Consider the following 27,910-nt stretch of genomic DNA (forward strand, 5'->3'; position numbering starts at 1 on the left):
CCGCAATACAGCCCAATGGCCCCACTACACGCTACTGCAGTCAGACATACTGCCACAACCTCCCAGCACCCAAAGCCTCCACCACAAACAGACACACACTGACGCAATCTACACACACAGCCACGTGCCTGCAGATGTGCACGCTGCACACAACCCCCATCGCACACACTGACACAATCTACACACACAACCCCATGCCTGCAGATGTGCACGCCATGCACAACCCTCATCGCGCACACTGACACAATCTACACACACAGCCCCATGCACCACTCCCTATCACACACAGCCCTTCACAAAGCAGCTCGCCAAGCACCTCCCAGCCGTGCGCCCGGGGTGCAGATTGCAGGGCAGGCGCCGGGCGCTTGGGGTAAAAGGTTGTAGGGCAGGGGCCGAGCACCCGAGGTACAAGGTTGCAGGGCAGGCGCCGGGCACCCGGGGTAAAAGGTTGCAGGGCAGGGGCCGAGCACCCGGGGTCTGAGGCTGCAGGGCAGGCGCCGGGTGCCTGGGCTACAAGGCTGCAGGGCAGGGACCTGGGGTACGAGGCTGCTGGGCAGGCACCTGGGATACGAGGCTGCCTGGCAAGTGCCGGTGCCTGGGGTACGCAGCTGGGTAAAGACAAAGCCTAGGTGTTGGAGTCAGGTCAGACTCAGCCTGAAGACCTGCTCCAGGAGCCCCCTTGTGGCCATCGGTTCCTGCAGTAGTGAGTTCCCAGTGGCTGATTGAAGAACCCAACTGAAGGGACTTTTTCCACACTCAGCCCCTCTTTCCATGCCCAACCCTTCTCCTCACCCTGTGGCGGCCTCCCTACCTGCCAGGAGAACAGCTGTGGGGGCTGCTCCGTGTGCCCGCTCCAGGACTGATTCAGCACTTTTCCTGCAGGACAATCCCCCAACTGGGCTCCTGGGCTCCTGGGCATCCTCGCTGACCCTCAGAAGAGCACAAGCTTGGGGTCCTGGCTGTTGCCCAGTGTGGTGTCTCAGAGGCTGCCCGCGGTGCCCCCTCTGTTGAAAGCAGGGTTGGAGCAGAGCCCTTCTCCAACAAGGCAGAAGGTCTGAGCGGGGCGGGGGCCTCGTCTTGTTGCCAGTCTCCCGGACATATGCAGTTGATGTTGCAGCCGATTCCAAACCTTTGACCGCCCATTCAGGGCTCTCCAGGCAGCTGACTAAGTCTCCTCCTCCCAGATGATTTCACCCCAAGGACAGCATCTTGACTTAATGCCCAGCAGGGCTCCCAGCTGTGTCCCACTGCACTGCCAGCTCTCCGCAGCCCCATCCCAGTGCCCAAGGGCAGCATCAGCGCAGTTGCTGTAATCACTGTAGATAATCTTGGCTCCACAAGGACAGACAAAGGGGGTTGAGCCATGAGCTGAATGGGCACTTCCCGGCTTAGCAGAAGGCCCAGTAGAGTCTGGGATCCTTTGCCTGGCCTCTGTTGGAGCGACAGCCCCAGGAAGCAGCAGCCAGGGACTAGCGGAACGAGACCCATTGCTCTGTTCCTAAACCTCGCTGCCAGCTGGAGCCAGCAGGAACCGTCTGACAAGGATCCCTGGGAATCCCACCAGGCAGGAGCCCCCAGTCCTGCTACTCCCGCTCTGCGGGCTCAGCTCTGCCCTGAGCAGTCCTGGCTCTGCTGTGGCTACTCACCACAGGGCCTAATAGCTCCCCTCCCAGCCCAGCCCCATGGCGCTCTGGTTCTGCTCAGCCACATGCCATTGGGCCTTTGCACGGACGTGTCCCAGAATCCCTGGCACCAGGTGCCCCATGACTCAGGGCTGCAGGCGGCTCGGGGAGCATGGCTGAGAGGAGGGGTGGAGGTCTGGGGGCTCTGCGGGGGGAGAAGGAGGGGCAGGGAGCTATGGGGGGCAATGGGAGGGGACCTCAAATCCACCTCCCATTGAGCGCCCAACTCTGGGGGAGCCGCGCTCGGGAGCCGGGCCCAGCCTGTGGCTGCCCAGGCCCTGCCCTGGGGGGTCAGCCCCAGGAAAGGCCCCCCTGGTGCTCTGATCATAGAGCCAGGCCAGGTGCCCCCATCACTCCCAGGATGCCCTCATCCAGCATGGCGCCCTGCTGTTCTTCAGGCCACTCCACTGGAAGGGAGACAAAGCAGCGAGGCTGCCTGTGCCCAAAGTAAAGATGGTGTCCCACCTTCACTCCGCACGCTGGGGTTGTATGGGCGGTGAAGCCACGACAGGCTCCCGGATATTACCCATAGGAAAGATGGAAGCACCTTGAACGCGGCCACGGAGAAGGAATCGAGTTGGTGTCCCGGATGTTGCCCGTACTAAACATGGCGGCCAGCTACGCTGTTGGTCATGGCGGCGCCGGCCCGGTTTTCCGGCTATTGCCAAGACGCCTCCTTTGCCCTCACTAAAGATGGCGGCTCACCGCCAGCCTTTCTTATCGAGTTGAAGCTGCAGAGGGCGGCCGTGTACTTCCGTCCCGGCTCGCCGCGGCGCCGCTGGGAAGATGGCGGCGCTTAGGGCTCTGCGGAGGCTGCGGGCACCTTCAGGGTCATGGCTCCCGGGGCTCCGGCTGGGGGTAGCGCCGAGCAGGTGAGACCCAGCCCGGAGCCTGCCCGCACCCTCGATTCCCCCCCCTCCCCGCGACCTGCCCCTGGCACCTCTCCCTTGGGAGCTCCCCTTCTGCCTCCCCCCCCGGATCCTAACCCCTGTCCCTCGGGAACCCCCCCCCGCCTTCCCCTCCCCCCCCGAACCCTTCTGGGCATTTCCACCCCCCCCCAACAGGACTCCCCCTTCCCTGGGATCTCCCTCTGCCTTCCCTGCCTCCTGCGGCCACCCCCACCCCTCCGCGGACCTCTCCCCTGGGATCTCTTGCCTGCCCCCATGATCTATTCCTCGGGGACTCCTCCCCTGTTTCTTCCCCACTGGGACCCTTCCTCTGCCTCCTGCCCCTCCCTCGGGACCCCTCTCCCATGTCCTGCACCCCCAGGGCATTGTCATCTCCCCTGGTGGGGACCCCACCTTCCCTGGGATTTCCCGCTGCCCTCCCCTGTCTCCTTGGCACCTCTCATAGAATCATAGAATATCAGGGTTGGAAGGGACCTCAGGAGGTCATCTAGTCCAACCTCCTGCTCAAAGCAGGACCAATTCCCAACTAAATCATCCCAGCCAGGGCTTTGTCAAGCCTGACCTTAAAAACCTCTAAGGAAGGAGATTCCACCACCTCCCTAGGTAACCCATTCCAGTGCTTCACACCCTCCTAGTGAAAAAGTTTTTCCTAATATCCAAACTAAACCTCCCTCACTGCAACTTGAGACCATTCCTCCTTGTTCTGTCATCAGGTATCACTGAGAACAGTCTAGATCCATCCTCTGTGGAACCCCCTTTCAGGTAGTTGAAAGCTATCAAATCCCCCCTCATTCTTCTCTTCTGAAGACTAAACAATCCCAGTTTCCTCAGCCTTTCTTCATAACTCATGTGCTCCAACCCCCTAATCATTTTTGTTGCCCTCTGCTGGACTCTTTCCAATTTTTCCACATCCTTCTTGTAGTGTGGGGCCCAAAACTGGACACAGTACTCCAGATGAGGCCTCACCAATGTTGAATAGAGGGGAATGATTACGTTCCTCGATCTGCTGGCAATGCCCCTACTTATACAGCCCAAAATGCCGTTAGCCTTCTTGGCAACAAGGGGACACTGTTGCCTCATATCCAGCTTCTCGTCCACTGTAACGCCTAGGTCCTTTTCTGCAGAACTGCTTCCTAGCCATTTGGTCCCTAGTCTGTAGCAGTGCATGGGATTCTTCTGTCCTAAATGCAGGACTCTGCACTTGTCCTTGTTGAACCTCATCAGGTTTCTTTTGGCCCAATCCTCTAATTTGTCTAGGTCCCTCTGTATCCTATCCCTACCCTCCAGTGTATCTACCACTTCTCCCAGTTTATTGTCATCTGTAAACTTGCTGAGAGTGCAGTCCACGCCATCCTCCAGATCATTAATGAAGATATTGAACAAAACCGGCCCCAGGACCGACCCTTGGGGCACTCCGCTTGAAACCGGCTGCCAACTAGACATGGAGCAGTTGATCGCTACCCGTTGAGCCCAACGATCTAGCCAGCTTTCTATCCACCTTATAGTCCATTCATCCAGCCCATACTTCTTTAACTTGCTGGCAAGAATACTGTGGGAGACTGTATCAAAAGCTTTGCTAAAGTCAAGGAATAACACATCCACTGCTTTCCCCTCATCCACAGACCCAGTTATCTCCTCATAGAAGGCAATTAGGTTAGTCAGGCATGACTTGCTCTTGGTGAATCCATGCTGACTGTTCCTGATCACTTTCCTCTCCTCTAAGTGCTTCAGAATTGATTCCTTGAGGACCTGCTTCATGATTTTTCTAGGGACTGAGGTGAGGCTGACTGGCCTGTAGTTCCCCGGATCCTCCTCCTTCCCTTTTTTAAAGATGGGCACTACATTAGCCTTTTTCCAGTCATCCGGGATCTCCCCCGATCGCCATGAGTTTTCAAAGATAATGTCCATTGGTTCTGCAGTCACATCTGCCAACTCCTTTAGCACCCTCGGGTGCAGCGCATCCGGCCCCATGGACTTGTGCTCGTCCAGTTTTTCTAAATAGTCCTGAACCACTTCTTTCTCCACAGAGGGCTGGTCACCTCCTTCCCATACTGTGCTGCCCAGTGCAGCAGTCTGGGAGCTGACCTTGTTTGTGAAGACAGAGGCAAAAAAAGCATTGAGTACATTAGCTTTTTCCACATCCTCGGTCACTAGGTTGCCTCCCTCATTCAGTAAGGGGCCCACACTTTCCTTGACTTTCTTCTTGTTGCTAACATACCTGAAGAAACCCTTCTTGTTACTCTTGCCAGCTGCAACTCCAAGTGTGATTTGGCCTTCCTGATTTCACTCCTGCATGCCTGAGCAATATTTTTATACTCCTCCCTGGTCATTTGTCCAATCTTGCACTTCTTGTAAGCTTCTTTTTTGCGTTTAAGATCAGCAAGGATTTCACTGTTAAGCTAAGCAGGTCGCCTGCCATATTTACTATTCTTTCTACACATCAGGATGGTTTGTTCCTGCAACCTCAATAAGGATTCTTTAAAATACAGCCAGCTTTCCTGGACTCCTTTCCCCCTCATGTTATTCTCCCAGGGGCTCCTGCCCATCAGTTCCCTGAGGGAGTCAAAGTCTGCTTTTTTGGAGTCCAGGGTCCGTATTCTGCTGCTCTCCTTTCTTCCTTGTGTCAGGATCCTGAACTCGACCATCTCATAGTCACTGCCGCCCAGGTTCCTATCCACTTCTGCTTCCCTTGCTAATTCTTCCCGGTTTGTGAGCAGCAGGTCTAGAAGAGCTCTGCCCCTAGTTGGTTCCTCCAGCACTTGCACCAGGAAATTGTCCCCTACACTTTCCAAAAACTTCCTGGATTGTCCGTGCACCGCTGTATTGCTGTCCCAGCAGATATCAGGGTGATTAAAGTCTCCCATGAGAACCAGGGCCTGCGATCTAAGAGGATGTGGGAAAAGCTAATGTAATGTCTCCCCTGCCTCCTGTTCTCTTGGGATCTTCCTCTTCCTCAGGGATCCTTCCCCTGCCTCCCGGGCATTGCCCTCCTCTCCCTATCTCCTCCCCTCCCCCTGGGCATTGCCAGCTCCCCACATGGGGACCCATTCTCCAGCCCCCTAGTAAGGACACTGTACTTGGCTCTTACCATAGGTCTCCGTGCATGCTGTGGGGCTGTTCACTTTGTTACTCCAGCTGCTGCAAACAGGACCCAGAAACTGCAGAAACCAAACTGCCATGCTCCTGACTGGTTCCTGTCACTGGGTGGCTACTGGGTGGCTGTCATACAAGCTCCCTAGCTTGTGGGTCAGGTGCACTTCCTTGCTGATGATGCTTGATCTAGGAGACTAGGTAGCTCAGGCACTTGGGAATGAGCCATGAAGCCTTTCTCTGCATGGTTACCGGTTCAAATCCTGCCAGTGCAAGTCTGGATTTTGATGGTTTATGAAATTAGTGGAGAGGCTGTCTTGCTCCCACTGCATGACTACGCATGGCACAAAAGTCACCCTCCCCATTGATGCTAACTGACCTATTGGCAGAGAAGCAAGAACAAGGATTGAGTTGGCCATGGAGACTGAACTCCCATCATCCTTAGACAAGCCCCATGCGGTCAGGCTTGAGGGCAGTTGGTGGGGAGCAATATGTGGGCAGCTTGTACTGCTGCTCCCCAAACTACGGAGATATAGGCTCCTGGGCTGCCAAACCGCTGCCTTCCCCAGGATGAAGCTCACCCATCCAAGAAAGAGTCTTGTTTTTGATCCCCTTCTTCTCCCTTCCTCCCCTACCTGCCTGGCAACAACCCTTTTAAAAGCCCATGGAGTCTGAGACTAGAGACAGGCAGGTTTGACACCCTTTCCTTATCTCTGTGTCCAGAGGCTCAAAGCAGTGGCAGCCGGATGTCGAGTGGGCCAAGCAGTTTGCAGGTGTGGTCATGTACCCCACCAAGGAGAATGAGAAGTGGGTGGTTCCCTGGAATGGTGAGTTCTGTCGAAGGCACCTGCCCCATTAAATGCATCATCACCATGCGGATGCTCTTGTGTTGGTGGTTGTCATGTTTTAAGTTTGGAGCCAAACCTGCCGCTGGGATGTGCAGTCCCCACCTCTGTGAACATCGCTGGATTGCAGCTGATGACCCCTCTTGGGCCTGATCCTGTAGTGAGCTCTGTGTAGATGGACCCCTGTATTTTCACGGAGCGTATTGCTGAATCGGGGCCTTACATTGTCCCAGCTGAGATCGCGGGAAAACAAATGTGGTCAGCGTGGAGGGAGCTTCCTTAGTTTAAGGTGATCTGGGTAAAGAAATAAGTCTGGGTTTGGTTGTTGGTTTTTTTTTTTTGTTTTGTTTTGTTTTTTTTTTGTAACCAGCATCTCCCTTTTTATAGAAATGATTCCATGGCTTTTATTTTAATGTAAGTGGAAACAGGATTTGGGGTTTGAGACGTCTCTTTGCTGCATCTGAAACCCAAACACAACTGCTCTGTGCATGAAGCGATGATGGGGACAGGTCAGTTATACAGAGCGCTAGGGATTGCCTTGTAAGATGGGCTGATTTGAACCTGCATTTTAACACAGCCAAACACAAGCAGAGGCGGCAGGTCATGCTGACTGGATGGGAGGCAGCATCCTGGAGTGCAGTGATTGAATAGGGTGTAGGAATAACTGATGTTTGGGTTTGCTGGCCATGCTGTGGGGGGGATTGGTTTGAGTCACAAATTCACAAAACGTTTGTTGATCCGAATCTGCATCTCCCCCCCCCCCCCCCCCCCAAAAAAAAAAAAAAAGTGGTTAAAAAAATTGCGCTCCGCTCTAGTTGGGCTGGGTTAGTTGGGTGTGTGCGTGTCCTGGTAGCTAACCAATTGGATAGGAGTTGTGTGATACGGTAGCTAAGAGGGCTTATGTGATCCTCTAGCTGTAAAGGCATTACTGGATACTGTGTGTAATTTGGGTGCCCGTGCTTCAAACCAACTGCTGACAAATTGTAAAGGTTTCAGAAAAGAGCCACAGGAATCCTAGAATATCAGGGTTGGAAGGGACCTCAGGAGGTCACCTAGTCCAATCCCCAACTAAATCATCCCAATGAATGATTCACTGACTGGGAAACCTGCCTGAGAGACTAAAAAAAGCTCCGTCTAGTTAGTTTATCCAATGAAGGTTAAGAGGTGACTTACTCAGTTACAGGCACCTACCCCGGGAAGAGGTTTCTGATAGAAGATGGCTCTTTAATTTGCCAGAAAAAGGCATAACTTGATCCAGTGGCTGGAAGCTGAAGCTAGACTAATTCAGACTACAAATAAGGCACAAATCTTTATTAGTGAGGGCAGGTAGCCACTGGAACAATGTACTGAGGGGTTTGGTGGATTTGCTGTCAGGAGAAGTCTTTAAGGTGTTGTCTTTAAAAGATTTGTAGCTCCACCCCGAGATATGGGCTGGACACAGGAATCATGAAATGAAATTCTCTGGCTTGTGGTATGTGGGTCAGGCTAGATGTTCAGAATAGTCGTTTCTGGCCTTAAAGTCCATGAAACATCCCTCAGCTGCAAATCTAAACCCTAGGTATTGTGTGCGAGATTAGAAAACAAGACCCCGAACGCAGGAAGTGGGGGGAGAGCCTCAGTGGGAAGAAGTCAGGATAGAAGCTTTCCCCTTGCTGTAATTCATGCTGCTGCTAGTTACAAGGAAAAGGCATTTTGCGTGAAGTGCTGACTGGGATTTTTAGCTGGTTTGTCCCTTTAAGCCAAGTGTCTCGGTAGCCGGCAGACCTGTGGACGCATTCGCTGTCTTTCCGGTCACTGAGACGTGCTGCCGATGGATTGGAAAACAATCAATCTTAGGCAGTCTAACGTCTGACCTATAATATTTGAGTTAAGGACGGCTGACTAGTGTGTCATGGTGTGAGCTGACTGCTGCAGTGGTCAGGAAGGGATTTCTCCCCCCATGCAGAATGCATTATGGGGCATGCTCCCCTCCTGTGAAGGCTCTGATCTTGGCAGCTGAAGGAAGAAAGAAGCGAATGCACATTCTGTGTGTGACACTGTTGGGGGGGAATGCTTGTTGTGGGGGGGTGTATTCGGGGATGGTGACGGATGGGCTGCGTGGCTGTGGAGTTGTCCCTAGCAGTCTGCTGCTCTTCACGCGTGTTTGGGAGGTGGGGAGGGAGTTACTGTGGTTTAGCGCTGTGTGTCCAGGTGAGCAGCGCTAGGCCTGCCGTTGTGGGAACCATGTACATGAGTTTCCCTGTGCTGAGTCACTGTGGGGCTGCCGGCTCTGCCGGCGAGCTGGTGAAATTCCACGATGTGCGAATGCTACAGCGACTCTAACGGAGCTCAGCGAGGTGCAGTTGCTTTGGCTGTTGCGATTGTCCCCGGAGTTTATCGTCCCCGAGGGGCGGTGCCTGCGGGTCGTGAGAGTCCAAGAGAAACCTGAGCTCAAGAGACTCTTCTTGAACTACACCTTTACCTGAGATAACGCGACCCGATATAACATGAATTCGGATATAACATGGTAAAGCAGTGCTCCGGGGCAGGCGGGGCTGCGCACTCCGGTGGATTAAAGCAAGTTCGATATAACACAGTTTCACCTATAATGCGGTAAGATTTTTTGGCTCCCGAGGACAGCGTTATATCGAGGTAGAGGTGTATCTGCAAAGGAGCAATGACTCAAGCTGGAATGGGAAAGCCCCCAAGGGCCGGCTACTCGGAGCTCGGCAGGAGCTAGGGGGCAGCCTGCAGGCCCGGGGGGGGTGGATTTGGAAGTGCAGCCTTGCTCAGTGTGATGCTTTCTGGCATGGCAGAGCAGAGCTACGGCGGCTCACGTTGGGAATTCCCCCACTTCAGCAGCCCCAGGAGGCGTGCAGAGAGGGAAATGTGGTCAGTTTTTTCATGAGATGCCTGCAAGATTTCCCCCCCGCTCCCCTGCTGGGCAGAGGCCAAGTTTGGGACAGTTTGTCCCAGACGAGGCTTCCTCTTGGGTGGCCCCTCCAAGGCAAGCGCTCTTCGCTCCTGCTCTCCCTCCTCACCACAGCCGGGCGCTCCCGGCCTCTGGACTCGCGTGGGGGCTCGCCGCTCTTTAGCTCGCGCTGGGCACAGCAAACGGTGGGGCGCACTCACTCGGGTTGCCCAGAGAGCAAACGAACCCCCTGCGTAATGTGAGATGAGCAGGGAGGCCTTAGAGCGACAGGCCTGGGGCGGCTGCACCCGTAGACGAGCCCAGTGCTCTGCAAGGCTGAACTGCTGGACAGAGATGCTCCTCAGTTTTGCCAGGGAAGTGATGGGAATCGCACTGGCCAGGAGGGGTAGAATAGGGCTTCCCAGCTGTGGGGCATGAACTGTGGGGCCTGAATTCCCTTCCATCCCCGAGCTCTTGTCCTGCTCAGCCTTTCTAGTGCAGTGGGGCCGGAGGGCTGTGGGTGTCCCTGGAGTGCTCTCCCCTGTCCGGAGGTGCACCCTGCTATCTCACGGCCTCTCTTGCTCTCCCCGTGCCTGAGCAGACAAGGACCCCCCAGCTGTGAAGAAAGTCTCCAACCTCACTCTGAACTTCGGGCCCCAGCACCCAGCTGCCCACGGGGTCCTGCGGCTGGTCATGGAGCTGAGTGGAGAGACCGTGAAGAAATGCGACCCCCACATCGGCCTGCTGCACCGCGGCACAGAGAAACTCATAGAGTACAAGACCTATCTCCAGGTAACAGTGGGGGGACTGTGACCCCAGGTCCCTGCCTGGACACCCCAATCCCAGGGCAGCAGTGTGGTGGGCTCCATCGGCCTGCAGCTCCGTTGTGTGCTCCCGCAGTGCTCCAAGGGCTTTTGCACCCAGGCCAAATCAGGACTTTGGGGCCCCCTGCTCTTCTGCCCCACAGCCCTGCCCTGCAGTCAGCAATGCTGTCCCGGCTGCCCAGTGCATTCCAACCTAGCCCCACCTGGCAGGCGAGTGGGGGGCCCTGGAGGCAGTCTGCCTTGCCCATACTGCAGAGTGACCTGGGGCAGCCTGTCCCTTTCAGCGGCAGGGGTATTTGGGGGGCATCTCGGGGGCGGGGGGGGGGCGGGCAGGGAGAAGCAGCAGGGAGCAGAGCGTCTCTCTTTAAAGAGAGAGAGTGTTGTCCAGTGGCTTGCGTAGGCGAGCGGCAGCCAGGACTCCTGGGTTCCAGTCCCAGTTCACTCACTGTGGGGCAAGTCCGTTTCCCTCTCTGTAAGGGGAAATACTGCCCTGTCTGACCTGGGGTCATGGGCTCTGATCCCTGTTTGTAAAACGCTTTGGGACCCTCAGGCGCCGTGGGCGGGGCGGCGCAGCGGTAGGGAACGCCAAGGTCCTGCCCCTTGGAGGAAAGAACAAGGGCTGACACAAGCAGGACAAAAAACGCGCACGTGTGTGTCTCTTGTTTAACAAGAGACGTCAGCAGCCTCCGAGGAAGCTGGGAAGATGGAGTGTCCTGCCAGACTTTGCATTAGGGCCTTGTAAACGGAGCTCCCTTGATTTACTGTCCGGATCAGATGTAACCTTTCTAGCCGCTGGGGAAGTAGCACTTAAAGTAATCCAGCCCAGTAAACATGGGGCGGGAGCCAGGCAGAGCTGCGGGTGCCAGAGCGCTCTGGACGCGCTCGGGGCGTGCAGCCAAGGCAGAGGCAGCTTAGTGACGCGCTCCCTTGGCGGCCCAAGCTGGCTGTAGCGGCGCAGAGCGTAAGCGCCTGGCTGGCCTTCGGAGGCAGGCGATTCCCAGTGAGCGAGTCCCCACTCGTGCCCCGTAAGTCGGGGGGAGGCAGGCGGGCACATGCTGCCAGTTTGCCCACAGAGCGGGAGCAGGACCAGGGTGAGCGTTGAGTGACTGGGAAGCAGCGCTCCCCTCTGTCAGAACAGGGAGGCAGCCAGCTTGGGGTGGACAGTGAATGGTGAAGGCCCTTTGGGCTGGTGGTTCGTTCTGGGGGCGCTGTTCAGCTCATCAGCGTTAGCCAGTGTTTGTGCCAGGCTCTGGGCGGGGGCAGAGCTCCTACCTCCATGGGGAGACATGCCAAGTTTCACTTCCCTGCTCAGCTTGCTGGGGGCTGGTGCTTCCCTCATGCCAGCCAGTTCTGTTTCACTTTCAGGTCCTCATGCGCTGACTCAGTGCTGTTCAGAGGGGGTGTTTGAGGGCTAGAGGAAGGATAATGAGGGTCAGGATCCTGGTTCTGTCACGGACTCCTTGGGCAGGTCACGACACACCTCCGTGCCTCAGTTTCCCTGCCTGTACACGAGGGGTGCAGATGATCTGACCGTTCCCTTCCTCTGTGCTGCTGTTCTAGAGGCACAGAGAGCGTGTGTAGTACAGCTTTGTCCAGGGGCTAGGCCAGCAGCTGGGGGCTGGAAGGATGGATTCAGATCTCGCTGGCGCATTGACTTCAGCGGAGCTCCTCCTGATTTACACCACAGAGCCCTGGTCAGGCGCCATCACTGTCGTCGGCAGCACTGAATCTGTGTGGCTTCCGCAGCACCGCTCCCCCCGCTTTATCTTCAGAGGAGAGGGTCAGCCGCCAGCTGTGTAGTGCCGGGGACGCCGACTCACTGCCCGAGTGACAGCAATCCGAGTGCTGCTGCCTAGGTGTGCGAGCAGTGCCGTGCATGCCCTGCAGAGACACAGCATTGTGATCTGACCCCCAGGCACCAGCCTTGGAAGGCTGTTCACATGGGCCTTGCAGGCAGTTTAGGGTTTGGTGGCGGGCAGGAACTTTCCTCTGTCTGCTCCAAACTCGGCAGGCCACAGCTGTAGCTATTGACTTGTAGGTGAACAGGACGAAGCTGTAGAATGTGGAGAGCAAAGCCTTCTGGGAGTTGTAGTCATTTGTTGGACTGTAACTTCCTTTGGACTGTGAAATGTTCGGCGAGGAGCAGGGGTTTCTCACTGCGGTGCTGCTTTGGCCTTGGAGATTAAGGCTGAGGGAGACCTGCACCGGGGCTCTCCAACCCCTCATGCTGATCTCGGTACAAAGCCACGTACTCTGGTTCTCATCTCAGCAAAGGAATTACACGGGGTACATGTGCCCTAAGAAACTTCCAACTGTCTAGGCCAGCGGTTCTCAAACTGTGGGGCCCGCCCCCCTAGGAGGATATGGAGGAACGTCCAGGGGGGTGTGCGCGGTGGGGCCCACGCCAGCCCCCACAAGGGGGCAGAGAGGGGGTGCCACCCAGCCCCACTCTTCCCCTAGCTCTGCTCCAGCCCCGGCTGGGCTGTGGGCCGGCTCCTGGGCCCCGCTGCCGCTGCCAGCTCTGCTCCTGGTCCGGGAGAATGGGGGGGTGCGAATACATTCTGTTACTCATAAAGGGGATGTGAGAGGAAAAGTTTGGGGACCACTGATTAGGCTTTAGGCTGGGCCCTCCCTGTGCGCAGTGGGGCTGCTCTTAGACTCCCAGGGTGGCAGACCTGCATGTATATTACTTTGATTGTGCCGGGTCTTGTGGCTAAGCAGAGTTGGGCCTTGGGTGGGTGACTCCCTGCTAGCCCTGCGATGGCGAGTCCACGGGGAGCGCTCTCCCCTCTCAGCGCTGAAGCAGTGCCCGAGGCACCGGGCTGCCTTTCGCCGCGATGTGAAATTGAGCCCTGTCTGCTGCTGGTGCTCTGCGTATTTTGCAAGGCCAGGGTGCTGACTCAAGTGCCCTTGTCCAATCTCATCTCGGGGTGGCTGGAATGACCCCAGCACCCCTGCAATTCTAGCTGGCTGCTGGGCTCCTCCCCTGCTCTGGGACAGTGGCACTGGGTGCGGTTCCTCTGCTCAGGGATGGGTGAAGGGATCCCCGCTTTGTAACTGGCCCCGCGAGGGTTGGTGTGTTCCCAGCGCCAGGCTGTCTGCAGGCAGTGGTCCTGCCGCGTGCCGGACGGGTGTTTGCAGCCTGTTCTCTGTCGCAGGCTTTGCCGTATTTCGATCGGCTCGACTACGTGTCCATGATGTGCAATGAACAGGCCTACTCCCTGGCGGTGGAGAAGCTGCTAAACATCACTCCACCCCTGAGGGCTCAGTGGATCCGAGGTGAGTGTTCCCCTCCTCTTGACCTGTGTTCCCTTCCCGAGCTCACTTGGCTGCCTTGGCTCTGTGGAGCCGGGTCCCGAAGACAGTCAGCCCCTCCCCAATCCTCCTCCATATGCCCCTCCCTACTGTTCCTGTCCTATGCTTTCTAGCTGGCACCCTGGCAGGGGGTCTCCAAGGCCAATGCCCGTTTGTTTGTCCAGGTAGCCGGCTGCGCCCTCGCTAGGAGCATAGGAGCTGCCAGTCAGTAGTTGGCTTATGCCCTGGTGCTTCTAGCCAGAGCCCATCACCCTTAATGCACTGAGGGAGCAAGACGCTTGAGGCTATTTTAGCAACTGGGGGTCCCGCGCCCAACACTGTCTTTCTCTCTCCCTCTGGTGGGCGTCAGGTGTGGGGGTTGAGGGAGGAGAAGCCTCTCGGCACCCTCTGAGCTTGGGTGAATCTCCTCCCTTCATACCCCTCCCCTGCTCCCACATCGCCCAGTGCCCAGCCCCTCAGAGCCCCTTGGTGCTGTTCTGAATTAGGCCAGAAGAGGGCACTGGAGAGAGAGGGGGAGGGGAAAGGTGGGGGAGGCTTCTTGCTGCAATGGGTTGGGCACCTGCCTCCTGCTGCTGCGTCCTTCCTAAAGACAGACCTGCCCTGGGCCTGCGAAGGGCTGAGCCCTCGGCTGGCACTTCCCCTTCCCCGTGCGCACGGGTGTGTCGGGCGCGCGCTGCCCGCCTGCCCCTTCCCCGTGCGCACGGGTGTGTCGGGCGCGCGCTGCCCGCCTGCCCCTTCCCCGTGCGCACGGGTGTGTCGGGCGCACGCTGCCCGCCTGCCCCTTCCCCGTGCGCACGGGTATGTCGGGCGCACGCTGCCCGCCTGCCCGTCTCTCTCTGACTGGGGCTCTCTCTTCCCTCCCACCCCCAGTTCTCTTTGGGGAGCTCACGCGGCTTCTGAATCACATCATGGCTCTCACCACCCACGCTCTGGACATCGGGGCCATGACCCCCTTCTTCTGGATGTTCGAGGAGAGAGAGAAGGTAAACCCCACAGCTGGCTCGAACCGGAGCCAGCAGCTCCATCGCGGGAGAAGGGCAGGGCAGCCAGAAGCCAACAAGTTGATGGCCCCTCTGCTCCAGCATCCTGTCTCTTTGAATGGGCCACGGCACGTGCCTCCTCAGCCAGTGCCTAGCCCCAAAATGCAGCTAACAGGCCAGTGCTGTCTAAGGTGGGTGGAGATTTTCCTGGCCCAGCCGGGGAAGGTAACGCCCGGTGTCACCAGGGACCCCTGGAGCTCAGTCCCAGGCAGCGCCAAAGGCCCCAGATCTGGAGCGGGGTGATTGGCCCAGGGAGGAATTCCCCCTTGGCCCAAGGGGCGTGTGCTGACAGCAGCCTGAGTCAGATGGTGTTGCCCATGAATCAGCTGCTAGCTCTGCCATTGGTGGCTAAGCAGCTCTGTGCCAAAGGCCAGGGGTACATTACACAGGCCCCATGTCTCCTGCTTTGTCTTCTCCGCTACGGTGCTTCCCCGGGCTGCTCTTCTGCCTGGCTCCCTGGCCCTGCTTGGCGCTGGCTGGGGCTCAGCTGGCAGCCTTGGACAGACTGACTCATTTCCTCCTTCTGTGGAACACTCTGGTGCTTCCTAGTTCACCAAACAGGCCCTGGAACGGGGTCCTTCCGGGGTGTGACCGGCCCATGCCAGGGCATTGGCAGCGAGAGCCGTTGGCTGCTCCCCATGCCCCCGGGAACAGCATCTCTGGGGTGCTCCGTGGGGTGGATCCTGCAGAGCTGGGATCACCCCAGGGCTGGGGGGGGGGCACTTTAAGGCTGGACAGCCAACCTGGTTTGCTCGTGCTCTGTGCCCCACGGGTGCTGGGCATGTGGGTGAGCAGTGCTCTTTCTGTCTCCTGCAGATGTTTGAATTCTACGAGCGGGTCTCCGGGGCCCGGATGCATGCGGCCTACGTCCGGCCAGGCGGGGTGCACCAGGTACAGCCAGCAGCATGCAGCTCTCCTCTAGTGCTGCGCTGCCCTGGTCCATACAGAGCTGCGTCCACCTCCCTCGTGTGGGAGGCCTGATTGGCTGGTCTACGTATGGCCGCAGACCCTTGTCTGTGGACCACAGCGCCCTCTGCAGCTCACGAAGGGATCTGGCTCCCAGCCTCCTGTCTGCAGCTGCTCAGGGGGAGCTGGGGTGGGCAGAGCCTCAGAAGGAGCTTGTGCCGGGTTGGGCATGGGCACCCAAGCCCCTCCCCCTTTCTTCAGTAGTGGCATTTCCTTGTCCCGGTCCAGTCCGGTCTGCTGAGAGCAATGCTGGCCTCTCGGGAGGGCTTCTTGCCAGCCCTGCCACTGCCAGGAGCCCCATTTGGGGAGGGGCTGCATCCCCCTTCTGCCCGCCCGAGAGAGAGGCCCCCAAGGGAGGATCCCCTTTCCCCACCATGGAGGGCCTGTAAAGCGGCCGGCTGGAGATGCTCAGCGCTCAGACAAGATGGCACAATGTGACTCTGGCAGCTGAGTGTTTCACGCCCATAGCCCTGAGCCGGAGGTTAACCTTCCCCACAAACTGGTGTCATAGGGCCTGCAGCTGGTCAGGTCAAGGTAGGATCTCACCCTGGGCTCCTCTGTCCCTTGATACTCCGAGCCAGGCAGCAGGGGAAGGTGGGGAATGGCTGGGGCCTTGTCAGCACTTCTCAGACTTGGCAGCAACCCTGAGGCTTCCTGCTCCTTGGTGCTGAGTGATCCCCCCCGAGTTCTCCAAGAGTGTGTGTGTCGTCTTCCCCCCCAGCCCTGCCCCACGTGCACACATATGTGCTGCAGGAAGAGCTCAGATTCTCCCTGTGCTAACCCCCTTTCCCCCCCACAGGACCTGCCCCTGGGGCTGATGGACGATATTTACGAGTTCACCAAGAACTTCTCCATCCGGATCGACGAGTTGGAAGAGGTGCGGCTCTCAGGATGAGTCGCCGTGTGAACTGAGGATGGAAATGTTCTCTGCAGTCAGCCCCTGCTGTTCCCCAGTCAGCCCCTGCTTGGGACCTGGGAACGTAGAAATCCTGTGTCCCCTCCAGCCCCATGAGTCCGCATGTCTCAGGGTTTGAGAAGGGTTTTGTGGATTCCATCCCATCTCCCACCCTGGGTTAGGCCAACGTGGGATAGGCCCCTGCAGCCTCTGCCAGGTCTTTGTCGACTGATCCAGCCCCCAGTGGCTGCTCAGATGATCCAGATAAGTTTTCCTTCTAGGGAGCAGCTAATACAGGCGCGAAGGGAGCACGGGGTGGGGTGCGCTTTTACAAGGGTGAGCAAATCTGTGTGTGCCTGGGGGCAGGGAGGCTGACGGCAGAGCTAAATTCTTAGCAAGCCCCGCTGTGTGTGGAGGCGCTATGCCCGGCGGCTGGGCTGCTCTTGACCATCCCATGGCACTCTTCCTTAGTCAAGGTGTTGATTCTGGTGTCCTAGGCAAATTTATGGAGATATCCCATCTCCTAGAACTGGAAGGGACCTTGAAAGGTCATCAAGTCCAGCCCCCTGCCTTCACTAGCAGGACCAAGTACTGATTTTGCCCCAGATCCCCAAGTGGCCCCCTCAAGGATTGAACTCACAACCCTGGGTTTAGCAGGCCAATGCTCAAACCCCTGAGCTATCCCTCCCCCCCTAGGTCAGACCCCTGTCATTACATCACCATCAAGAGCAGGAAAAGCAGAATCCTGTCTCCAGCTGCAGGGGAAATTGAGGGAGGTGCAGAGTGTGAAGTGCTCATGGTCTGTTAACATCTGCTATGTTCCACTCCAGAGCTAGCTGCATTCCAGTGATGGGGAGGGTATATACGTGGTGTGAAATGCCTCCGGGTGCTTGGGGTGCCCGGGTGCTGTATCCTACGTGTGCCCGTGAGCAGCCAGGGCCGAGTGTTTGGAATGAGTGCCGGGTGGCGTTTCCCGGTGTTCACTCCCTGTCCCCTGGCAGATGCTCACTAACAATCGGATCTGGAAGAATCGCACGGTTGACATTGGAGTCGTAACCGCAGAGGAGGCTCTCAATTACGGTTTTAGGTATGATCCTTTCCCAGGGTAACGTGTTGTAACTCAGGCCGGAATGGGGGTGGGAGCATCCCGGGACGATGAGGTCTGTACGCGCTCTGTCCCCTCCCCTATGGACCGGCCTGTCAGTGGAAGGTTGATGGTGTCGAAAGCAGTGAGAGTCCCAGGCGTGGGCGCGTGAGGAAATGTCCCTGGTCTGGGAAGGAAGCCGCACTACTGTCACACTATACCTTGCTTGTGGTTTTCCCTTCGGCAGCGCCACCTAGTGGCTAGAGCCAGGAGAGCAGACTCCTGAGATCTGTACCTGACTCTGCCCCTGCCCCCTCGCTGTTCCTCGGTTTCCCCAGCAGTGATGGGCTAATAGTGGCCTGGGGGGGTGCGGTTTAATCAGTGTCTGAAGCTCTTGCCAGGTAGACTGATGCCAAGTGCCCAAGCTAAGGGAGAAACTTCCCCTGGCAGCGGATTTGGGAATGGCCCCTGGAAGGGTTACGCTTTCCTCAGCCGTCTCTGGGGCTGGCCACTGCCAGGCCAGGTTCCTGGGTCGGGTGGAGCCACAGCCTGGGCCCCACTGCTCGGCTAACCCTTCCCTCTCTGCCCTTCCCAGTGGGGTGATGCTCCGTGGCTCTGGAATCCAGTGGGATCTCCGCAAAACCCAGCCCTACGACGTGTACGACCAGGTGGAGTTTGACGTTCCAGTTGGATCGCGGGGCGACTGCTATGACAGGTGCCTTCCACGTTTGGGGGGAGGGGAAGAGGGTGGTGCTCCGGGGAGGGCCGTGTCCCATGCTGAGTTCTCCGGGGGGGGGCTAACCCCAGGGAGGGCCGTGTCCCGTGGGAGGTGCTCATTGCTCAGGGACACGCCTGAAGGCTGCCCTTGCAGCACAGGAACCATTCTCAGACTCACTCCTTTCCCCCCCCGAGGCGTCTGTCTGTTCTGCAGCCTCGCCGTGGCCTGAGCCATGTGACAGCAGCTCCCTTCGTGGGCCGACGGGGCCCTGAGCATCCTTTCCACAGACAGTCCAGCAGAGCTGGGCGTCGCCTGCCAGGCTGGGCGTCGCCTGCCAGGCTGGGCATGGCTCGAGCCAAGCAGCCTCCTCCGTGCGGTGCCCAGGGTTCCAATCAGTCCTGCCTGGCCCCCGGTGGGCTGGAATTGCCTGGGCTAAGCCTGCTCCCCCGGCTCCTGCGGCAGGTACCTGTGCCGGGTGGAGGAGATGCGCCAGTCGCTCCGCATCATCCTGCAGAGTCTCAACAAGATGCCCGAGGGGGAGATCAAAGTGGATGATGCCAAAGTCTCTCCTCCCAAGAGATCTGAGATGAAGGTAAAGGAACGCTGGGCCTCCCGCTCCTGGGGCCTCGACTCTCGGGGAGGGAACAAGCATCTCTAACGTGTGCTGCAGCCTGTCCCAGCCTCGGGGGAGGAGGGGCTCGTGTCAGAGCTGAGGACTGCGGGGCGGAGCTCCTGCCTTCGGGGGAGGGTGGATGCCCTGAAGAGTCCGGACCCCTGACATCTAGGCTCAACTGTAACGCTTCCCTCCGTGGGCACGGTGCTGGCCTCACGGGAGGGGGCACAGGGCTGCAGCCCAGCTGGAGAACAGTGGTGCTGCTCTCTCGTGCCGTTCTCTGAGCGGGGTTCCTTTGGAAGGGGAGTGGGCCAGCAGCCCTGTAAGGGTGACAGCGTCCTGGGTCTCTGGCATCCCTGCCAAGCTGGGTGGGCGAAGACGGCCGCAAGCCACGTGCGGCTGCTGGCCATGGGCGATTCCTGTTTCCCCTTGTTCCTGTAGCCTGACCCCGCTTTGCTAAGGAGTGCCGAGCCCTGCGAGTGCTCGGAGAGCAGGCAAATGAAAGTGCTGTTTGGCTAGCAGGTTCCAGGTTGTACAGCACCTGGCACATCAGTGGCTGGGCTGGGCTCGGCTCTCAGGTGCTGCCACAATATGAGTCACTGAGGATGATGAGACGGCAGATGGGCTTGTGACCAGCACTTGACCTGGGTGACCCTGGGGTGTCGCTAGCCCTCTGAGTGCTTCAGTTTCCCTATCTGCAACAGGGGGAGAACAGCCCTTCCTTTTCCCACCCTGCATCTGGCGTGTGGGTTCAGCCTAGGGCCTCTCGCTCTGTGCAGCCATGGGGCTGCTCTCATCCTACCGCAATACGCACAATCCAGATGGAAACTGCCTTCGATTGGGGGCCCCTGGTAACACAGCCAGGGACGGGGGCAGGTCAGGGGAGCTGTTGCCCACAGGGGAAGAAATGTCTTTACCTGGATGGGACCCAAGACGGGGGCCCTGACCCCTCGTCACTAAAGACCCGGCACCTGGGGATGGAGGAGGAGGGGTGCTGGCCCCGCACCCAGGGCTGGGAACTGCATTCCTGGTCACTTCCTGCCCAGAATTGCTGGGTAGTGAGTAGCGATACGCACGGCGGCAGGGCTGGGGAATCTGGAGGAGGGGAAGCAAGTTGCAGAGAAGCCAAGTGACTGGGCCAGTGTTGCGCTGTGTGTCAGTGGCGGAGCCCTGACTCCAGTCCTGGGTCTGGCAGGCTGCTGCGGCGCCCCAGAGCGGCTGTCCTTCCTGCTGGGGGCCGTGTGTCTGCGTTGGGGTGAGGACCCGTGGAAATGTTCGCTGCGTATATTGCTGAGTCTGTAGCCAAGGGCTGGGACGGTCCAGGCCGCCTGTCTGACTCTCTGAATTCCCTTCTGCGCAGACCTCCATGGAGTCGCTGATCCATCACTTCAAGCTATACACAGAGGGCTACCAGGTGCCTCCCGGAGCCACGTACACGGCCATCGAAGCCCCAAAGGTACCCGGTTGGCGGGGCATCCAACCCTTTGCCTATGCCCTGGGCGCTCTCCTCCCTCACAGGGGGCAGTGGAGTCACGGTCCCCCTGGCTGTGCCCTGGTGTAGCCCTGGCTATGGGCCGATGCCCTGTGGGGGCGGGGGCATGTTCCAGTGCCACTACAAACCATGGGAGATGGCTGAGCTCCTGGGGGTGCGTTAGAGCTGCTGCCCCTGCCAGTCAGCCGGAGCCTGGCTGGCCGCTGCTTGGCACTGCCCGTGGGAACGGGCTAGTACTAGAGGACAGTTGCCACTGGCTGGTGATTGTGCTGGTGATGTTCCATTGGCCCCAGCTGCCCCGGGAGGCACCACTGGGCCAGATTCCCAGGGACGTGTCTGGGGCAGCTCTGGGTGTAGGCTGCAGATGGGATCCTGGGGGCTGTGCCGGGCGTTCATTGACAGGCCCAACCCAAGCTGCTCCCCTCCTGCCCCTTTGCCCCGCATGGGTCCCTGGTTCTGCTCAGTCATGTGAAGAGCTGCTGGGTTCGGTTGTGTCCCAGAATCCTTTGTGCCAGCTGCCTTGTGCCCATGTGGACCCCCCTTTCATGCTGCAGCGGGGATAGGCTTGCCTTACCCAACCCAGCAGGTGCAGGGGGAGGCCCTATGGGAGAAGACCCAGGGAGAAGGGGCAGGCCTGTCTGCAGGGAGGGGGGCACCAAATGCCACCCCACCTTGGGCACCTGTGCCCAGTGCTGCCGTCTGGCTGTGCGAGGGCTGCAGAGTCTCTGCTTGCATTGCCAACTCCCTACTCCGTCCTGTAGGGCGAGTTCGGCGTGTACCTGGTCTCCGACGGCAGCAGCCGCCCCTACCGCTGCAAGATTAAGGCGCCCGGCTTCGCTCACCTGGTAAGAGATTCCCTGAGGATGGGGGCTGCTGGGGTAGTCTGGAAAAGGGGAGGTTCTCACTTTAGGGGTGCCACTGGGAGAGTCTGGGGGAGGGGATGGGGTGTCTCGCTTTAGGGGCACCACGGGGGCAGTCTGGGGGAGGGAATGGGGTGTCTCGCTTTAGGGGCACCATGGGGGCAGTCTGGGGGAGGGGATGGGGTGTCTCGCTTAGGGGTGCCACAGGGGCAGTCTGGGAGGGGATGGGGTGTCTTGCTTTAGGGGCGTCACGGGGGCAGTCTGGGGGGAGGGATGGGGTGCCTTGCTTTAGGGGCGCTGCTGGGACCGTCCTGGGTGTGTGTCGCTTTAGGGATCTGCCGGGACACTCTGGCTCCCTGTGTTGCACAGGGAGCGGCTGTGAGCAGTGGCTCGGCGCTAGGTGCCCAGCACGATCTGAGCTCTGCCCATCCTTGCGGATCGCGTCCCCTGCGCTGGGCCCTGAGCTGCTCCTAAGGCACCTGGCACAGAAAAGGGAAGTGTGGGCAGCCGCCGCTCAGCCTGCCAAGGGGCTGCACTGGGCACAGGGCCAGCCCTGGGCTTCTGGCTTTGCCTGTGGCTAGTGGAGCTGCTGGCCAGGTGCAGCCTGCACAGCTGGGTCTGTTGCTGAGTAGCTCCAGCCTGGCTCTGGGGGGCAATACTCACTGGGCCCCATTGCTGTGGAGGGCGGCTGGGCCCTCATGGGGACGAGGTTGGTACAGGCTTCACCTAGGGGTCCTGGGCTGTGGGGAGTTGATCACTGGGGTACTGCGCAGCCCCGGGGCTGGAAGGATCTGCTCTTGGCCGAGGAGCAGGAAACGCCGGGTCCCAGCCTGGGGTTGAGGTTCAGGCCCTACATGTGCAACCCCAGTCCCACCTGCCATGAGAGGCGGTGCCTGTAGGCGGGGCGGGGGAGGCCGTAGGGACACGCCCCGGGCGCCGGCTGTTGAGGCTCAAGACATGTGCCTGGTGAACTTTCGTACCCCAGGCTTGGCCCAGAAACTCTGCTCTGGGGAAGGTGCTTCCAGAATGCTTGAGAAAGGGGGCAAATAGTAACTGCTGTTTTTGTAGGACCTACAGAAAAACAGCGCGCTCGTTCCCTTCACTAGCGCTTGGCCCACTGCTTGTAGCTCCACAAGCTGAGTGGGCTGGGGATGGGAGACTTTCCAGGAGCGACCGGGGTGGCTCATTGGGGTCTCTGGTCTCTAAGCCAGCACAGGCTCCAGCACTGTGCTGGGGAGCTCATTAGGGGGCACTGTTCCATGGGAGTCAGCGCTGGCCCCAGTTGCCCACCATAGCACTGAGGAGGTGGGGGGGCTAAGTGAGAAAGGAAAAGGAGTCGTACCCCCTCCCCCACCCCCGGCCCAGCTCGTGAGATGAGACCGGTTGGCCTGGGTGTCCTGGCCCCATGGCAGCCTGGCCAATGATTGTCCTGACCACCGAGGCTCGGGCTGCGTAGCTCCGCCCCTCCCGTGCCAGCTGTAGCTCTGCACTTCCAGGCCGTTGCCCGGTTGCCCCCTAGGCGGTTGCAGGTCTGCCAGAGGGCGGCGCCCCCCCTGCCCAGGATTGTTCCCTGCAGGGTAATTCCGGAGCCTGGCCAGGCTGCTGTGTCCCATGTGCTGGCACACGGGCGTCTCTTCCCTGGGGGAAGGGCTGTTCCGGAGCTGGCTGCAGTCCCCGGGGAGCCCAGGCTCCTGCTCTCGCCGGCCATGCGGCGCTGGGCTGGCCTGTCCTTAGAGCCCTTGACCTGGCTGCTTTGCGGGGCCCTTTGGGAAACCAGAACAGAAAGCAGCCGTTTGAGCAGGGAGGGGGTCCAGCTGGCGTCACATGTGCAGCTCTGTGCTGGCCGGGGGGCTCTGGGGTAATGGAGCCAGCTGGCCTGGGCCTGGCTCCTCACTCGCTGTCTCTCTCCCCCCAGGCTGGCCTGGATAAGATGTCGAAGGGCCACATGCTGGCAGATGTGGTGGCCATCATCGGTATGTTGGGCACGGGGGGAGGGGAGGAGGTGGTGCAGGGAGGAGAGGGGGCTGGTGATGCAGAGTGGCTGGCATTGCTGGGCAGGCATGTGGGTGCCAGCTGGCTTGGGGGGAGCCTTCTTGAGATGCCAGGGCCAAGCAGGGAGCCAGATCTAGGGTGCCCTGGGCCCAGCACAGCCCTGCTGACTCCAAGCATCGTGCCCCCTGGGATCCCTGGCTCCTCTTGAGCCCGTGGGGCAGGGCCTGCTGGTGTGCTGGGTGCCCCATCTCCCCTGCAGGGGGCTTGAGGGAGTTTGGCTGCTGGCGGGGGGGCCCGCGAGAGCTCCTCTGGCCAAAGCAAGGCTGGCGGTACCGCCTGACGGGCCCTAAACCCCCACCGATTCCCTGACGCTGCTCCCATGCCCATCCTGCCTGACCCCCCAAGAAGGGGCTTGGCGTGGGGGAAGGGGCCTGGGGCCAGGAGGACTGGCTTTGCCTCGCTGGGCGCCAGGAGTCGTCTCTGCCCTGCCCTATCTAACGGCCCCTCTCCTCGGCAGGCACGCAGGACATCGTCTTCGGGGAGGTGGACAGATGAGCTGCTGGGCCTGCGGGCAGCTGTCTGCGAGCCCCGGTGCATCGACCCCTCTGCACGGCGCCTGTCTGAGCGGGATGTGTGTGTGTGTGTGTGTGTGTGTGCGCGCGCGTGTGCATCTGTGCGCTCTCGCTGCTCTCTGTGCATGGGGCTGCGTGAATAAAGCTCCCTTTGCAGCCTGCTGTGGTTTGGTTCTTAAACTGAAACTGTGAATGAGGAATCGCTTCCTTCCCCCATGGCTGGAGCTGCAGGCGGCTAGCTGGTGCAGCGGGGGGTGGGGAGGTTGGCTGCCTTGGTGTGTGTGTGTGTGTGTGTGTGGGGGGGGGGGCAGCCTCCTTTCACCCACGTCACAGCTCCAGTGGGGCTGTCCCTCCGGCGTCCCTCCTCACCCCCTGCACCTTGCCCCCTGCTCTAGCCCTCAAGTTTCCTCTTAAATCTCTCAGCTCCTGTGCTTCCTACCCCCCAGTGTCTGAATGCTGGGGGGGGAGGGGGAACTTGGGCGGGGGCATCCCTGTCATAAAGCACTTTGCTCTGGGCTGGGTGAAGTGGGCTCTTCCCCCAGCAACTTCCTGTTACTGCGGAGGGGGAGCAGCCGTTCCCCCTGCAGGCTGAGACTGCGGTGTGGGTCCTGGCTCTTCTGGGGATGTTCTCCCCCCCCCCCCCCCCCTTCTGAATCCCCCAGGGCAGCCTCTGGCCCCTGTGTCCCCTTCCCCAGGGCCCTCCACTCCTGACTGAGGCAAGCTGCCCTGCAGCCCCAGCTGGAGCAAGGGGTGTTGGTGGGTCCTGAAGAAACGCTCCTTCCCGCCCCTCCAATGCTTTTCCTCCAGCCCATCCCTGCCTGTAACATCTGGCACATTCGTGGTGGCCCAAGCAGCTCTTGCTTCCAGCTGGTGCAGAGCCCGGCTCCTCGCCAACAGTTCCACCCCAGCGCTGCTGCGCTCTGACATCAAAGCCCTTGTCTGAAAGGAGGAGGAGGTTGGTGAAGGTCTCAGCTGTCGTAACAGACTTTGAGTTAGCCCCCCCCGGCATCCTGGTTCAAACATGAACGCTGCACGGTCACTGTAGCCAGGGGCTGGTCACTGAGATCTCACTTGCAGGTGAGGGTGCATCACGCCAGGGCTTGGATCTAGCAGGGTCCTGTAGGGCTCTGTTCTCAGCCTGACGCTATTCGGTATCTCGAGCAATGGGCAGTAGGAAAATAAAACAACGGGCACTTGCCCTGCAGCGGTGGAGCAGTAACCCGTGCCAGGTGCCGTACGTGGCACCGGCTGGATCCTTTGGTCAGGGGTTGGAGCGATACGTGTCCAAGGCCGTGCAGCTAGGAACACAGTCTGGGTCACACAGAGGCAAAGGGAAGCTGGGTTGGAATGGGGGACACTGGAAAGGATGTGTCAAGTATCAGGGGGTAGCCGTGTTAGTCTGTATCTACAAAAACAACAAGGAGTCTGGTGGCACCTTAAAGACTAACAGATTTATTTGGGCATAAGCTTTCGTGAGTTAAAAGCTTTCGGATCCGAAGAAGTGAGGTTTTAACTCACGAAAGCTTATGCCCAAATAAATCTGTTAGTCTTTAAGGTGCCACCAGACTCCTTGTTGTTTTTTTGGAAAGGATGTGGGGAACCAGCTGAAGTTGAGCTGCCAGGGTGCTGCTCTAGCTGCGTGAGCTGCTGCACTCCTCCTGGGTAGATCCGGGAGTAGGGAGGTGGTATCTCCTCTGGAGACGGCAGTTGTCGCTACTTGCTGCATCCTGTGTCCAGGGCCGAACCCCACCCTGCCAACAGGCCAGTGCCAGCTTAGAAAGGGGCTCAGAAAAGAGCTGCAGGAATGATTTAGGGGCTGGGAAACCTGCTTGAGGGAGCGGGGAAGGACACTTGACTTTCCTGGGGTACGATCAGCACTTATGAGGTGACCTGATCAGTCTCTAAGGGCCTGACTGTCAGGTATTTCTTCTTGCCCAAGGACGGCAAATGCAGATTAGAAATAAGGTGCAGCTTTTCATCAGTGAAGGTAACATACGAGTGGCCTCGGGAGACACGGCGCATCCTCCCTCGGCTGGAGTCTTTAAATCTAGGCTGGGGGTCTCTGTGAGATCTGCTCTAGGCCAAGCACCAATGGCTGGGGGCCGTTCTCAGGCCTGTGTTAACAGGAGCTCAGAGCAGAGGACCAGAATGGTCCCTGCTGGCTTTGAACTCTATGGAAACCCAACCCTGGCAGCTGCACCTGGGGGGCCAGCCAGTGGCACAGAGTGCCCAGGCCTGATGTGCTCCCACAGGAGGCTGGGGGTGCACTCGCTCATGTGCCAGCCTTTGCAGCGTCTGTTCCACGGATCTGCTCGGCAGGGGATGAAGACCTGGAACTGGGGCGCTGCTAGCTGCAGCATGGCCTGGGATCCGTGGTTTGTGGGGGCTCAGATGGGGCTCTCTGAAGCCCAGGTGGCCAGCTGTGTGTGGGCAGAGGGACGGGCCGTCTTGTGGCTCACTGCCAGCCATCAGGTGCGGTCCCGGCTGGAGAGCTGGTGCCAGGCAGCTGGCGAGTGCAAGGGGCAGGATTGTAGTGGGACGATAATGAAGACACCTGCACTCGGTGCACTGCAGCAAGACACGGGTGAGAAAGATGAGCCCTTTGTTACAGGTTCAACACCTTAGCCCGGGCCTAGTGAGAGAGCCACCCCCCACCACTCCCCCCAGGAGCTCCCAAAGCCATTCCTCTGTCTGGTATCTGGAAGGTAAAATCCTCGTCCCAGAGGCAGGGTCTGAGGGCTCCTGGCTGGCATGCCACTGCCTAGTGCTGGGGGCAGCAGAAGGACCTGAGCCTGCAGGTCCCTGTCCTGGTGCCAGTGGGAACTGGCTGTGCTGATGGTGACTCATGGTCAGGGCCCTTCCTTCCCCTTCCCAGGCTGGGATCTCAGTGTTATGCCATGTGTCAGAGGTGGTAAAGCAGGCATGTGCAGGGGGAGGTGCTTGGAGGGGGGACACCAATGTTTCAGCTCCCCCCTGGGGGCTGCAATTCTCCTCTCAGGCTGAAGGGCGAGAGCCCAGCATGACGCCTGTCCCACTGTCCGGCTCAGGGATGGGCACAAACCAAACAGTGTGTATGTGGGCGGATAAATACAGCTGCCTGGAATCCTGCTTTACGCCCCCTCCCCAAGTCCCTTTGATCAGCTCCTGACCCCCTCGGCGGGGCCATGCACCATAGAGATGCATTCGTGGCACGGTTGGGAGCAGCGGAGCCGTGGGGAGGGGGCAGGAGCCTCGGGGCCACTCCAGCACTGGGCTAGACTCAGGCTGGATTAAATATCCTGGGACACCAGTGTGGGGTGCCCAGGGCTCCCAACCAGCGAACGCTGGCTGCGCTGGTTGGAGCTGGCTCCTGTGAAACTCCTGGGGCTGGTCTCAGTCCCAATGTGGGTACCCAGCTCTTGGGGGCAGGGGGTGGGAGCCACGAAGTTCAGTTACTGCCCTGACGCTGCCGGTTATGCTCACGGCACGTTTTCAGTCCTGAGGGCTGGGGCCCCTTTTTAGAAGCCGAAATGCTGGTGCCTGTGGCTGGGGGTGGATTCTGTGACCATTCCAGGGCCGTGCGGGCGAGCGCCCAGCGCCCCTAGAGGATCCGGAGCGCTGCAAACTCGTGCAAATGCCTCTGGCTGCAGATGGGCATTTCCTCTGAGCCCTGGAAACTGATGCCAAGATAAAGCCGCTCTAGGATGTCACATGCAGAGATAATATTGTGTTTGTCACAGCTCTGTCAGACCTGTGGTAACCAGCTGCTTCCCCAGCTCAGTGGGTGTGTCACCCAGGCCCTGTGGTGGGGGGCCACAAGGAGTGCCTGTAGCCTTCTTTCTCCAACCCCCCTGTTCTCACCAGCTGCTGCATTTCTGCCCCCACCAGGCTCCCCAGGGGGCGCAGACCCTTCAGGGTGGGGCACGATTTTAACAGATTTTTTTTAAAAGACTTGTTTTTTCCCTTGAAAGTTGGATTTGCTGCACAGCCCCAGGGCCTGATCCTGCTTGTCCTGCAGCCCGTGTGAGCCAGGCATGCTGGGCGGGAATGCCTTTAGCCTCCTCCTAGGACCCCAGGGGAGGGTCCGCGTCCAGTCAGAACCCAAGAGAGTTAAGGAGAGTCCAGTTAGCTGGAGCTAGGGCCCC

The 27,910-nt window shown here is 59.2% G+C and overlaps 1 protein-coding gene across 2 annotated transcripts in view; it reads left to right on the forward strand.

Annotated features, from left to right (window-relative positions):
- The first annotated feature begins 2,261 nt into the window (after nucleotides 1–2,261).
- The window catches only part of NDUFS2 (NADH:ubiquinone oxidoreductase core subunit S2), a 349,529-nt gene continuing 323,880 nt past the window's right edge, over nucleotides 2,262–27,910 (forward strand). The window contains exons 1-14 of one of the 2 annotated variants that reach the window (XR_010594164.1): nucleotides 2,262–2,554; nucleotides 6,404–6,507; nucleotides 10,017–10,207; nucleotides 13,398–13,518; nucleotides 14,425–14,537; nucleotides 15,411–15,485; nucleotides 16,360–16,437; nucleotides 17,457–17,542; nucleotides 18,135–18,254; nucleotides 18,720–18,849; nucleotides 20,231–20,326; nucleotides 21,124–21,207; nucleotides 23,138–23,195; nucleotides 23,732–23,845. Coding sequence is in view for 1 of the 2 variants with exons in the window: in XM_042843387.2 (XP_042699321.1) it covers nucleotides 2,469–2,554; nucleotides 6,404–6,507; nucleotides 10,017–10,207; nucleotides 13,398–13,518; nucleotides 14,425–14,537; nucleotides 15,411–15,485; nucleotides 16,360–16,437; nucleotides 17,457–17,542; nucleotides 18,135–18,254; nucleotides 18,720–18,849; nucleotides 20,231–20,326; nucleotides 21,124–21,207; nucleotides 23,138–23,195; nucleotides 23,732–23,769 (1,380 nt within the window). In the remaining variant the exon portion in view is untranslated. Of the gene's footprint in view, nucleotides 2,555–6,403; nucleotides 6,508–10,016; nucleotides 10,208–13,397; nucleotides 13,519–14,424; nucleotides 14,538–15,410; nucleotides 15,486–16,359; nucleotides 16,438–17,456; nucleotides 17,543–18,134; nucleotides 18,255–18,719; nucleotides 18,850–20,230; nucleotides 20,327–21,123; nucleotides 21,208–23,137; nucleotides 23,196–23,731; nucleotides 23,946–27,910 lie in introns of those variants that run through there. The other variant, XM_042843387.2, reaches the window with a different exon arrangement.

Source organism: Chrysemys picta, chromosome 20 (genome assembly GCF_011386835.1).
Source record: "Chrysemys picta bellii isolate R12L10 chromosome 20, ASM1138683v2, whole genome shotgun sequence".
NCBI classification, from domain to species: Eukaryota; Metazoa; Chordata; order Testudines; family Emydidae; genus Chrysemys; species Chrysemys picta.